General features: G+C 41.8%; 1 protein-coding gene across 1 annotated transcript in view; it reads left to right on the top strand.

The window, feature by feature from the left end:
• Nucleotides 1–15,059, top strand: part of NUP210 (nucleoporin 210) — a 126,097-nt gene that overhangs the window by 19,652 nt on the left and 91,386 nt on the right. The window contains exons 4-5 of the mRNA XM_032764187.2: nt 5,681–5,777; nt 9,764–9,914. Of these exons, the coding sequence (XP_032620078.1) occupies nt 5,681–5,777; nt 9,764–9,914 (248 nt within the window). The remainder of the gene's footprint in view (nt 1–5,680; nt 5,778–9,763; nt 9,915–15,059) is intronic.

Here is a 15,059-nt window from a genome sequence, read left to right as displayed (position 1 = left end):
TGCAAAATATCAATAGGTAGAACTGTTAAACTTCCTTACTGTATTTGTAATTCCAGTGTTTCTGTAGACTCTCAAACATACTCAGCTGACAAATTTGCTTTGGGAGCCATCCAAGTTAAAGTTTGAACAGAAGCTGTGGTTTAAAACCCACAAAGAACAGTATAATCTAAATTGCTGGAACAAGATGTTCACTAGGAGACTAAGCTTAAACTTTCAAGCTTAAAGTAATGGAAACAGTGATTGCTCAGCAGCTCTGAAAATCACTTTTTTTTAAGTGATTAACTTTAGGAACTCAACTGAAAGAATTTTGCTGGAGACTTTTAAACTGCTATGGTCTTCACTTACAATACCTACTACACATTCATCTCCTTTTGCAAACATTTTTCCTATACTAACAGGTGACCACGTTTTGGAACATGAACAGAATTATTGAAGACAGTCTTTATGTTTCAGAGGTGCTCTCTTGTCATTTAAGAAAACTGAATAAATGACTTTTAGACAGTAAATTATCCATTCTTTTGCATACAAGAGCAAAAATAAAGGGAAAAATAAACTTGTAATTGGTGAATAATTGAACACTGCGAAGGGCCTGTGGCTGGCTTTTACTTTGGACTTCTGCACATATACGTGATGATATTTGGTAGATTTTGTAGTAAATTATTATTTCACTTACACACATAATGGAAAGTTAGGGAATTTTTAAAAATGGTGTCTTTGTTTCAGATTGACAATATGCTGTGCCTCATTATTGCATCTTGTATGAAAGATCAGGTCATTCTTTACTGTGAAGCTCTGGTCCTGTGACAGAGGATGCTGTAAATAGCAGTACCTAAATATATAGTTCACAGTGGTGCTTCCCCTTACACATCCTTTTTTGGAGTTTTGTCATACACTTAACATCCTAACGTATTGTGTGCAAATTACTTTTGTTAGTGCCAGTAAAAAAAGCAGAAGATACTTTAAACATGCACATTAAATATTGTCTAACATCATGTATTTTTTCTGATGACACCAGTTATTGTGTGCTATGTAAATAAGCATTTAGCACTCTACCCAAATACTTTTGCAGCATTGCTGAAAATATTTAGGACAATAGTTACACCATGGGGAAGTTGGCCTCATGAGTGTATGAAGAAGGGAGACGATTCAACCAATCTTTGATACTATGAGCCAAATTAGTCTTGGTGTAAACTCGGTTATCCATTATCTCAAAATAGCTTTATATCAAGGCACTCTGTAAACATAGAGAATGTTAATGTTAAAGCTGTTATGTAAACATTTACAAAAATTAATCACAAAATTACTGTGCATGTACATGTCTTCATAGGTTCTAGGCTTGATTTATTTTTGTACAGTGTAAAATGAATCAAAATTCTGATTCACAAGTTCTGGACAAAACTTCCTACCAAATATTTTAGAAAAGTAAAGTTATTTTGTTATGCTTGTTGTGAATTATGGAGAGTTAAATACAGTGAAAGCTTCTTGTTAAATGCTTGAAGTTCCAGTTGTTGGTGAAAGAGCAGAACTCTTAAGATTAAATTCCATCTCAGCATTTTAAAAGAACCATAACATTTTTATGTTGTTTAGACAAATTAATAAATGGAAAATAGCTTAGTTCACATGATTCGTCTGGAGTTCAAGAGTAGTAGTTTACATTTGTAAGTATTTGTAGGACTAAGCCAAACCTGCAATTCAATGGGATTCTTATCTGGGTAGGGCCTGTGGGATCAGGACCCAAAGTAATTTCATATATAGGATTCGAAAAAGCTGCTGGTACCATTGCAACTCCTTAGTTATATATGTGAATTTCAGCTGCTTAAACTAGTGATTTGTCCTAGAAATGATGAGTGGTTCTTGACTTAGAGCACCACTAGCAGGAATCACTGTAAAGTGTATGTTACACCTATTTTAGTAACCCTCCGTTCTGATTCTGCATTTTGGTCCACATGGCTGGTAACTGCTGTGTCTATCATAACTTTCTGATCTATGTTAATCACTATGTTGCAGTACAATTGGAACATTACTTCTTGTAATGACCTACTACTTACGTAGTGTGCTTCATCAGTATTTCTTTAGATGAAGTCCCTGAATTGCTGTGTGTTAAAGATTGCCTGTATTCTCCATGATGAGCTAAATACAAAAATTCAAGTCAAAAGTATTTTGAAGAGAGAAGAAGATTTGAAATTGGATTTTCTTAAAAAACAAAACAACAATTTGCTGTTTATCACCAAACTGAGGTGTATTGAGAAACTTCCTGTCACAGTTCCCTATTCTTGAAGGCTCTCAGTACCATCTCACAAGATAATATATGTATAGTCCATTGAAAAAAATAATTTTTATATTGGGGTTGTATGTTTATGTTGTGGCCTAATCTGGGAATTGGGAAACTCCAGTCTTACCATAGCTCAGTGTACCGAAGAATTGGTGGGGCTGTTGCTTTAGAACTGCTGTCATAGAATTGTTAGCAAGAGCAGGGTGGGGAAATAATCCCAATGTATCTAAAATGACTCTTTCAACTCCTGTCCAAACTTAATTTTAACTTGATTGCTCAGTGTGTTCTTGGCATAAACTTTGTGTAAGGATTAATGGGGGCTAATCAAGTCATAGTGGGGCTAAAGTACTTTCAGTTTCTAACAGGCAGGATGAAATTTAATATATCATGCCACTCCTTTAAACTTATACTTTGGGCTAAATCCTGCTACTAACTAAAGTCCAAATGGAATTTTTTCTATTGACCCCAGCGAGACTAAGATAGGACTTGCTAACATTTATTTACCTTGGATAACTCATGTGTTCCAGAGGCCCTGTCCTCTTTGTCCCAGCAGGGATGTCATTGTGCTTCTGCTAAGTGTTTGCTGTGGCACTGTTCAAACATCTCTGCACTGGTACAATGCGCTTTTCTTTCCTTGCCCTGCTTGCATCTTTAGTTTGAGCAAGAATGAGGGAAGACTTGTCTTAGCTTTGCAAAGTTAAAACATCTGTTATGAGAACAGCTAATTTAGCTCTGTGCATCTTAAATAAAATATCCTCAAGCTGTTTGAAACATGCTGCCCCTGTAATAGACTGAGTTAAAGAAGTTTTAGAATGGAAGAATAGAAAGTTCCTTTTTAGAGTCACAATCTTGTTCATGCAGGATACAAAGCAATTTTTATCTGTATAGTGCAGACGCTCCCCGACTTATGCAAGTTTTGCGTTCCGGAACGCCTTGCGTAACTCAAATTTTGCGTAAGTTGGAAATGTATACCCGACCATTTCACGCAAAAACAACCCCCCAAAGAAACAACCACCACCCACCTCCTATCTCTAGCTTACAGAACTTTTTCTGTAAGTGTAGGTTTGCGTAACCCCGGGGAGGTGTCTGTATATATTTGGGAGGGAAAATGTTTTGAATTGTATTACCACTGTTACAACGTTTCTGTGGTTTAGATGATGCCATAAGCCTTTAGCTGTAGGAACTTGGCAGTGAAGTTGCAGTGGTCATTATAATTGCCAATGAAAATAAGAGAGGAAAACAAAGAATATAAATGAAAATAAATTATTATTAATAATAAAAATACTAGCACCATACAAGGCTTCAGCCCTGCACCCATGAATGTCAATGGGAGCTTAGTAATTGATTTCATTGGGTGCAGCATCTCTCCCAAAGATTGTGAGATCTTTCTAAAAGACTTTCAGATTCAGCATATGACAATTATCTGGCTCCAGTATGTTTATTCCATTTATAATCCTTTAATATCTGTTATTTCACATGTTGCAATGACTCAGGGCTTGCCTACACTTACTGGGGGGGTCGATCAGTGGCGATGGATGCATCGGTGGTCGATTTAGCGGGTCTAGTCAAGACCCGCTAAATTGACCGCAAATCGCTCTCACGTTGACTTCTGTACTCCATCAGATCGAGAAGAGAAGGGAGAGTTGAGGGGACAGCATCTCCTGTCAACATCGCTTAGTGTGGACCCCGTGGTAAGTAGATCTAAGCTACGTCGATTTGAGTTACACAATTCATGTTACTCAAGTTGCGTAGCTCAGATTGAATTTCCCTTGTAGTGTAGACAAGATCTAGCCCCCCCAAAAAGTGAATAACTTGAACTGTCTGTATTACAGGTAAATCCATTTCAGGTTTAAAAAAGTCATATTGAATATATATGGAAAGTGCATTTCATTAAAGTGTGTATCCCAAATTCCCCAAAGAGTATCTCAGATCCACATGTCTCAAAGTGCTGGATTATGCGCTTGGCTCTCTGAGTTATCTGAAAGGTGTATAAAATTATATATAGGTTGATAGTTCTTTACTGATATGTCTGAAGTGTCTCATGTATGTGGTTTGTTTCCACTAGAATGTGAAATATATGGTACTTAGGAGATATGACTGTGACATACACATGTTATAAAAGAGATTTTCCATTGACTTGAGGCATAGTTGGATCTGGCCTTCTGCAAATAGCTCAGGTGAAGGACTTAACCGTCTCCTTTTTTGCCAAACCACTGAGTTGTTCAAGGACTTGTATATCTGCCCTAATATACCATTAGGGAGTCAGCAACACTTTGTTATGGAGTCTGTTAGCACCCTACGATGCAAAAATGCTTCTAATTTTAAGTGACGCACATATACGTCGGGATTGGAATCCATCCTGCATGTGAAAATGAGTTTGAGATAAATTATATTGTGATGCTTTCAACATTCAAACCAAGATGCCTCATATCCATATGCAACATGGCCCAAAGAAAGTGGGAGTTTTGCTGCAGGAATGGGACCATTGTCACATCTGACTTTTGTAATAACCTGTATTGAAGGATCATTGTGTCCTATTGGTATCCAAAAAGTAGTCACGGAATCCATTCAAGGTTTAGATGGTTCTTGTTTTGAAGGAAGAAGGATGTAATTTGCTTATTCCAGCAGTATCTTATTAAAAATTCAGCCAGTTAATTCTCTTTTCTCCAGAGCAGACATGCTGGTACACTTAGTGTGACCAGAAAATATAAATGTGTAGTTGAGCAGTGAGGGTGTATAATACCTTTATATCCGTACTGGGATCCAAAGCATTCCAAGTGTCATATGTTGGGCATAAAGTGGAACAATTACATTTGTACCACAGACATTTATGGTTGCTACAGGCTACTGGGGCCACTGTCTGCAGATGGCGTTCTTACGCTTTTTGGATATGTCGCAAGAATGCCACAAAATGTTCCGGTGAGCTCCATACTACAGCTGGCTTGTAACATCCAGGATAAAGCTCCACCAACTGAGGAGTGGAGGCGGCCCAGAGGCAGACCCCTTATTATGGGAGCGCATCAAGTCTGTTCCAGTGTTGGACTCTTAGACCATCGAGCCCTTGCGGCTGCACAGGAACAGACCCAATAGTGCATGATTGTTATGGCCGACCATTCGGCTAAGCATTGAAGAGGAAGAAGAAGAAGATCCAAAGCAGCACATCAAAACATCAGTTGTAAACAATTCTCTATTCTGTTTTGATTCTCCAAACCTTCCAGTTATCTGGCTTACCCCCCCCCCCCCTCGCTTTTTAACTTTAATGAAGAGCTGTCTTGTTTGAATGATTTCTGCAAATTTAGATGCTCCTGCTTCTATTCATTGATATTTCTTGTTTGTTTGTTTCCAAGCAGCAGGAAGACTTTGTTGTCATTTTGAATTTTGTTACATAATTATTCATTTGATTTATAGGAAACACTTTTAGTACATTGGCAGGGTTAGCCTTTGACTGGACGATAGTAAAAGATACGGAGGCTGATGGCTTCTCAGATTCCCACAATGCATTGCGGTAAGCACAATTTATGTTATTCTCAAAGGCCCAGGTTTAGTCATGTTCTTAAAGTTAGGCATGAAAAAAAGTACCTTGCTCAATCTGGGTCTATAAACTGAAGTGATAATATCCAAAGTATCATATACAGGTTCATTGTTTTAGATTTCTAACTACTACAACTGCCAATCCACAATTCTGGGCGCTTTCGCACCCACTTAAAATTTGCAATAATAAAAATACAATTGATGATGTTCAGAAACTGCGCATATAGTTCTAAACCACCAATAAAAAAAATAACAATCGCCTCAACTATGCCAGAGCTGGCCCCTCCCCAAACAACTGGGGAAAACAATAAGATATTAGTGCTGCAATTGATACGTAAGGATGTGGGGGTGTCTGCAGAGGTCAGAGGTTAGCCTCTCATTTGGAAGTTGGGGCTATGGCCCATTCAGTACTTGGCCACTCTGCTGAGACTGCCAACAAGGTGGCCAAAGTTTGGTTGAGGTGTTGGTGACTCTCGACGCCATTTACATGGAACTGTACTGAAAAACAAATATTTCATTTTTTAAAAGGTTTTGATGAGCTTTTTGAAGCTTTCAGAGCAAGGCATTTAGCGTTCTAATGGAAGATGTAGCAGATTTAGCCTTGCACCATTTTGAAAATCCAAATCACTGTGTCTTGCTTGGCACTTAAAATCTGTAGGAGCCCTGCACACCACACTGGGACCTATGGTCCAATTGACTCTTGAATTATAGAATCATAGATTATTAGGGTTGGAAGGGACCTCAGGAGATCATCTAGTCCAACCCCCTGCTCAAAGCAGGACCAATCCTCTTAGACACTTCAGCTGTGGAGTGTATCTGCACAGCACTGCTTTCCAGCCCCATCCACGGTCTGTAGGGTCTGGCCTAGGGGTGGGCAAATTTGTTGGCCTGAGGGCTGCATCCAGTTTCCAAAATTGTATGGAGGCTGGTTAAGGGAGGCTGTGCCTCTCCAAACAGCCAGGCATGGCCTTGCCTCTGATCTGACCTCCTCCTTCCCTGTTCCCTGACGGCCCCCCACCAGGACTCCTGTACCATCCACACACACCCACTCTCTGTCCCCTGACAGCCCCGGGACCCCCCACCACCCTGTTCAACCCCCCCTCTCCTTCGTGACTGCCCCACTGAGATCCTTGCCCCATCCAACCACCCCTTCTCCCTGTCCCCTGACTGCCTCCGGAACTCCTGCCCCTGACTGCCCCCTGCCACCCCATCTAACCCCCTCTCTCCTTCCTGACTACCCACCCCCCAGGACCCCTGCCCCCATTCAAACGCCTGTTGCCCCTACTACCCGCCCTCTGACTGCCCTCTGACTGCCCTGACCCCTATCCATACCCCTGCCCCCTGACCACCAACCTGAACTCCCCTGCCCTCTGTCCAACCTCTCCTGCTCCCTGCCCCCTTACCGCACTGCCTGGAGCACTGGTGGCTGGCAGCGCTACAGCCTCACTGCCCAGAGTAGCAGGACAGGCAGCTGCGCCGCCCAGCTGGAGCCAGCCATGCCACCGCGCAGAACATTGTACCGGGTCAGGCCACGGCTCGGCATCTGCATTGCCCCAGGAGCTCGCTCCACTGCCCAGAGCACTGTGCTGGAGGCAGGGCAAGCTGCGGCTGCAGGGGAGAGGGAGCAGCAGGGGAGGAGCCGGGGCCCAGTCTCCTGGGGCAGGAGCTCAGGGGCTGGGCAGGAGGGTCCTGTGGGCCGTAGTTTGCCCACCTCTGGTCTAGCCCAAACTCTGAACTCCAATAGAAACTTCCATCCCAAGGTCTTAAAGTGTTTTGCAACTTCTTAATGAATTAAGCCTTGTAACACCCCTGGAAGGTAGGGAAATACTATTATCTGTGTTTAACAGATGGGAAACTAAGACACAGCTAGGTTAAGTTCTTGCACAACATCATATTGAGAGCTTGTGACGGGGATAGGAATACTCCTAGCTTCCTGTGCTTACCCACCAACAGTCTTCCTCTCACTTGTAGGTACTGCATAAGCTTCCACTGTACCTACTTTAGTATTCTGTTGATTTCCTTTGACTGAGAGGAGTCACGCTACAGGGATTTCAGTTTCCACTCTTATTGAAGTCATCAACTTTGAAGGCTACCCAGCATTGTTGTATCTGGGATATTTTTTCATGTTAGGTTCCCAACGTCCTGGTTTAGCCTTTATATTGATACTGACTGACTGGTAATAGGCCTTCAGCAAAGCAGGATTATTTTGTCTAATAGAACTCTGCTAGTATCCATCAGAGTAAATGCTACAATGAGTGTTTGCTTTGCTTGATATGAGTGTCAGCTCCAGAAATGCCTGCTTGACATACTTTTGAGTTTCTGGTCATACCAGAAGCATATAAAACACTAAGTCTATTTTCTTTCCTATCAAGCAGTTCCCACACACTAGCCAAGTAGAACATTAAACCGCTGTTCTTGTAATATATAATTGGGATACTAAGACACGATAGATTTATACTCAAGTGCCAGGATTTCCGTTTACTTAAGAAAATAATATCCAGCAAAACTTAGTTAATAAGGAAGTAAATCAAAGCGTGAGGCAGAGGAGATAGGAAAGTATATTGTGCTTTAAGAGTCCTGCTCATTAATGTGAAATATCTGTGGTGTTGTGTCTGTAGTACTCTGTTATATTGGGTGTTTTTTTTTTAATAGTAAACCAATGTAATTTCTCTGATCAAACCTGTGTTGTTTTTTTTCTGCCAGTATTTCCCCTAGGTTTTGCCTGTAATGGCAGAATATGCCTTTTTAGCAGCTAATATGGATAGAAACTCTTTCCGCACTAATGTGTGTGTTTTGTTTTGTTTGTTTTTTTTTAAATGATACAGCTTTTGTGTGTAGACAAGCCCTGAATCATTTAGGTGCTTTTGAAAATCCAACCCAGCTCTTAGAAAGACATCCCACCTTGATTTAAAAACTCCAAGGGATGGAGAATCTGCCACACTTTTAACATATAATATTTTATATAAAATGGTGGTGTTAACCCCTCTCCCCCTCCCCACCCCCCAAAAAAAGTTTTGAAGCAAGAAATGCAGAGTTTAAGGCTGTTTTTTAAAGAAACCCAAGGGAGTTAAGTTGCTGAACTCCCATTGAAATTTAGTGGTCCTAACATCATTCAGCTCCTTGGAAAATTTCATCCTAAGTTTTGTTTTTGGTGTTTTTTTTTGCAAGCAGCCTTCAAAATTCGACCTTGTTTTCAACACCTACCCAAATCCTGTCCATTTTCTCCTAATTACTATACCTCATCTAAATTTCCAACAGAGATTACAAAATACATAACTTATATACTGCCCATACACACACAATCAGCACTTCCTATCAACTTCACATCAAACACCCTTCTAGTTCACTTGAACCAAACACCATAATGTTTGTGATTAAGAGAACAGAACCTCAGTGCCTTTCCCATTTACCATACCTCACTGATCTAGAGAGTCCTCTATACGCAAACTGGAAACATCATTGGAGATACCTCGTCCATTTTTCCTGTATGTCTCTAAGAAGGTCCTGCCTTTTATACATAGGCTTCAGATGCACTTTTATCCCAGTCACTACACAAATTAGCCACAGAAGCCAGAGTGCCACAGTGTCAGAGCACACAAATGTATTGTGCACTATATGTTCATTGCCGAATACAATGCAAACTCCGAATTATCTTGGTACTGAGTACAATTATGCCTAAGAGTCACAGTACAGGTTAGAAAAGGGGCCTGCACATAGGTATTACAGCCATCTGTGTTTTCCATTGCTACACAAGCCCATACAGCACCCATGAAAGCTTAATTTAACATTCATGTGTTCAGGAATATAAGTGAAAATTGAGCCTCTCCTTCCTGGCTTAAGATACGCACCTTACATATGTTGTGGGCCTTTGTGCTAGAAGTAGACAATACTGTAGTTCTGACCTGGGTTAGCTTACATTGTTCATGGCTCTTGTCTCATAAAGTTCTGTTCACTTTTCAGTATACTCAAATTCTTAGAATCTACCTACATACCACCTTCCTATATATCAGAGATGGAAAAAGTTGCCAAACAAGGAGACACCGTTCTGGTGTCTGGAATGAAAACAGGGAGTTCCAAATTAAAAGCAAGAATACAGGAATCTGTTTATAAGGTAAGAAATTCACATGGTTCATTTGTTTTTTTATTTTCATGGCAGACCTTCCCTGGAGCCACATTAATTTTCCCTCCCTTATTACTACATACCCCACTCCAACATCTCTTCCATTATCAGCTACTGTAGCATTGCCCCCTGTTACCAATGGGTAGATTGTGGCTTTTCCTGAGATGGTTGCCAATACTACTCCATTGATTTTTGCCTAACACTCGGGATGAATAGTGCAGTTATCCTGTTGAATGAGCTCCCCAGATGATGTGGGTCCCAAAGCTAGTTTCTAAACCTGACTCTGTGACATGATGGTGTAGATATCTTGTTCCTGTGTTGTTTAGTTTGTTTTACAAAGGAATGCACTCCAAATTCACAATTTCTTTTCCTTCTCTATGATCGCTAGCTCTTCAGGGCAGAGACCGCCTTTCACTGTGTTTATATGGCACCTCGTGCAGTGGGCTCTCACTTCTCTAATCACTGCTGTAAGATAAATACTTAATAACATGAACTTATTGTGGTGTTGTACAAGCCAGAAATAAGATTATGCAAGGCTCCTAGTTATAAAAACAGCTGTTTGCTTGTAAACTGCAAACTTCTACTGGAAGTTGAGAAGTGATTATGAAAAAAAAATGGCATCTTGGGATTCCAAGTTTATTGTCTTTGAATCAGAGCATAATGACACTTGGATATTTGCACAGTGCTTTGACATCATGCATTTTTAAATAAGTGCTGCTACTATTAATTTTTGTTTATTAATATCCTGGGACAACATCTGCCACATTCTGGCCTTCACTTAATGCTGTGCAGCATTGTGTAGCTCAACAAGGCCTTGATTCAGGAAGACACCTAAACACTTGTATCTTTAAGCATGCAAATTGTCAGTCTGATTCAAGTGGGGGACACACAGTTAGGTACCTCGCTGAATTGGAGTCTAGATCTACTACTGCTATCAAATAGAAACATTCCCACTGCTCGGTGATTATCAGCATTCATTGTGGAATGAGATTTTGCCCTCTGTCTCCCTGTCAACAAATATTAAGGATTTATCTGATGTATTTTTCTGTGTTGCGCATTGTGTTGAATTGAGACCACCCCCTTAGTTCCTTGCATCGTACCAATCCTCATTTTGTAATCAATTCTGCCTCATTAGATTTCAATCTCAGAAAGCAGTGAGATCAAATGCTAATAAACAAGTGTGTTTAACTATAGCATTGGCCTTTTTCCCAGCTGTCCTATCGATTTATTCTATTCGTTTCTTTGTAATCCACAGTAACTTGTTTTCATTTTAACCCTACCAATGAAATTGTCCTTTCTGTTAGTATAATCTACTTAACAGACATTTATTTTTTATTTTATTTTTTTAAGGGTTATTTCTTACAGGAATGTTTTGCATTTCATTAGTATTTTAAATTTTGTAATATTTAAGAAATAAATGTTGACTTAAAGTATTTTTAAAAAATCCATCCGTTATCTATATGCAATTACTTGATATGTTGCCAGTTTCTCTATTAAACAAAATATATTGGTTTACATTTTTCAGGTATTGGTTAAATAATCTACGTTCTCTGAAAATATTATTTAAAAGTACAAAAATAGTGCATTTTAAAGGCCTTATTTTAGTTTCAGTGATGCAATTGAAAACTCCACCAGAGAGGTCCTTTGGGGCCAGCTGCCTGTCCCAAGTCAGGATAAAGGAGGAGGGTTGGGCGTGGGGCTAGCAACTCCACCCTGTAAAAAATCAATCTGCTATAGAAACGCCAACAATAGAGACAACAGAGACTTTTACCCTGGAAAAAGAAGGGTCTTCAACTCGAAGATGCATGACGCTGGGTGGTGAAAGCAGTGAGGAAGCCACTAAGCTGATTACCCTTCTTGCAACCAGGAGGATTACCATAGGCACATGGAACGTGAGGACCATGTACGAGTCAGGAAAGACGGCGCAGGTTGCAGCAGAGATGAGGAGCAACAACCTGACCCTATTAGGCATTAGCGAAACAAGATGGACGCAAGCTGGACAGAGACGACTGTTGACAGGAGAGCTGTTGCTGTATTCAGGACATGAAGAGAGGGACGCACCCCACACACAGGGAGTAGGCTTCATGTTGTCCAAGCAGGCACAGAGAGCACTGATTGGTTGGGAGGCACATGGTCCCAGGATCATCACAGCATCCTTCAGAACTAAAATGAAGAGGATTAAGATGAATGTTGTTCAGTGCTACGCTCCAACTAATGACAGCGAAGAGGAGGACAAAGATTATTTTTACAACAGACTCCAGAAAATATTAGAGATTCTCCCAGACAAAGACATCATCATCCTTATGGGAGACTTTAATGCCAAAATTGGACCTGACAACACAGGATACGAACAAGTCATGGGGACCCACGCTCTGGGAGAGATGAGTGAGAATGGAGAGAGATTTGTGGATCTGTGTGCACTTAACAACCTGGTCATAGGAGGTAGCATCTTTCCTCACAAGCGGATCCACAAGAGTACCTGGGTATCACCAGCAGGCACGACAGAAAATCAGATCGACCATGTCTGCATTAGCAAGAAGTTCAGAAGATCCTTGCAGGACGTTAGAGTTAGAAGAGGAGCAGACGCGGCGTCCGACCATCACTTAGTGGTGGCTAGATTGAAGCTGAAGCTGAAGCAGAGCTGGATAGATACGTCAGACAGAAGAGTGAAGTACAACGTCAGCCTTCTGAAGGACCGTAAGACCAAGGAAGATTTTGGACTGATGCTGAAGAATAAGTTTTCAGTATTACAGGATCGGTCTGAGGAAGAGGAAGACAGTGTACTAAACAGATGGCAGAAAGTGAGAGACACACTTAGGTTAGTATGCCAGGAAGTGCTTGGAATTAAGAAACACCAGCAGAAAGAGTGGATCACAGCAGAGACCTTGACCAAGATAGAAGACAGAAAGAAGAAGAAGGCAGCAGTCAACAACAGCAGGACTAGAGCTGCAAAGGCCAAAGCTCAAAAAGAGTATGCTGAAGCCCACAGAGCAGTGAAGAGGAATATTAGGAAGGACAAGAGAGAGTATGTGGATGAACTGGCAGCAGAAGCGGAGCAGGCAGCATACAGCGGTAACATGAAACAGCTGTATGATACTACCAAGCGACTGTCTGGAAAGTTCAGCAAGCCAGAACGTCCCGTTAAAGACAAGCAGGGAAAGTCTATAACAGGAATAGAACAACAGATGAACAGATGGGCGGAGCACTTTGAGGAACTCCTGAACAGACCAGCACCACCAAATCCACCAGACATTAACCCAGCCAACGAGGACCTCCCAATTAATTGCGATAAACCAACCAGAGATGAGATCAGAAAAGCCATCACCATGATGAAGAACAGGAAGGCGGCTGGACCTGATGACATCCCAGCAGAGGCCCTGAAAGCAGACCTGGATGCTTCAGTGGAAATGCTGTACCCCCTCTTTGAGAAGATATGGGAAGAAGAAGTGATTCCGGCAGACTGGAAAGAGGGATATCTCATCAAAATCCCCAAGAAAGGAGACCTTAGCAACTGTGCCAATTATAGAGGAATCACACTCCTGTCGGTGCCAGGGAAGGTCTTCAACCGAGTTCTCTTAGAGAGAATGAAGGATGCCGTCGATCCACAGCTACGAGATGAACAGGCAGGTTTCCGGCAGAACAGATCATGCACGGACCAGATAGCAACGCTTCGCATCATAGTCGAGCAGTCTGTGGAGTGGAACTCCTCGTTGTACATCAACTTTGTTGACTATGAGAAAGCGTTCGATAGCGTGGATCGAGAGACCCTCTGGAAGCTCCTTCGGCACTACGGCATTCCAGCAAAGGTGGTCAACCTGATCAAGAACTCATATGATGGTATACACTGTAGAGTGATCCATGGAGGGCAGCTCACTAACAGCTTCCAGGTGCGAACTGGAGTCAGACAAGGATGCTTGTTGTCACCACTTCTCTTTCTCCTCGTCATCGATTGGATTATGAAGACATCCACTTACGAGCGTAGGAATGGAATCCAGTGGACGTTGTGGACCCAGCTTGATGACCTGGACTTTGCTGACGATCTTGCACTCCTTTCGCACAGTAAAGAGCAGATGCAAGAGAAGACCAACACTGTGGCAGCCACGTCATCACAGGTTGGCCTCAACATTCACAAGGACAAGACCAAGATCCTTAGGATTAATTCCATCAGCAACGACCCAGTCACACTGAATGGAAGCCCCTTGGAAGAAGTGCAGTCCTTCACCTACCTAGGTAGCATCATCGACCAGCAGGGTGGCACAGACGCAGACATCAAAGTAAGGATTGGTAAGGCAAGAGCAGCCTTCTTACAGCTCAAGAACATCTGGAGCTCCAGAGAGCTGTCTTTGGCAATAAAAATTCGACTGTTCAACTCCAATGTGAAATCAGTCCTACTGTATGGAGCTGAAACCTGGAGGACAACCAAAACAACCACCAGGAAGATCCAGACCTTCATTAATAGCTGCCTCAGAAGGATTCTCCAGATCCGCTGGCCAGACACCATCAGTAACATCCACCTCTTGGAGAGGACCCGTCAACTCCCAGCAGAGGAAGAAATCAGAAGGAGAAGGTGGGGTTGGATAGGACATACACTACGCAAGCAGCCAACTAACATCACCAGACAGGCACTGCGGTGGAACCCCCAAGGCAAGCGGAAAAGAGGCCGTCCAAGAAACACCTGGCGACGCGACCTTCAGGCTGATAGCAAAAAAATGGGCTATACCTGGAACCAGCTAGAGCGAATGGCCCAGGATAGAGGACTCTGGAGATCTGTGGTTGGCGGCCCATACCCCGATTGGGGTGACGGGCATGAGTGAGTGAGAGAGATGCAATTGAAAAGTAATTCTGCTCTACTCCTTGCAATTACTCCAGATTCACATTATTACTGATGAGATCAGAGTATGGCCCGGTATTAGTAATGTTTATTTTTGCTGTGGTTCTTAGCCAGTTGTAGTTGTGTTTGGTTTTTGTCTTTGTATTTATTTTTTTCTGCATTGGTTCTGACATCATTCTGTGAATTTTGATTGAAATAATAGTATCCTGCTCAGAACTTTATATGACTTGCATTATTACTATTGTCCTTAAATCTTTCACTGCTGCCAGACCACGTGTTTTCAGTGCAACATCCCTCAAGCAAAT

Source organism: Chelonoidis abingdonii, chromosome 17, assembly GCF_003597395.2.
Source record: "Chelonoidis abingdonii isolate Lonesome George chromosome 17, CheloAbing_2.0, whole genome shotgun sequence".
Taxonomy (NCBI): Eukaryota; Metazoa; Chordata; order Testudines; family Testudinidae; genus Chelonoidis; species Chelonoidis abingdonii.
This window is presented reverse-complemented; position numbering and strand designations above follow the sequence as displayed.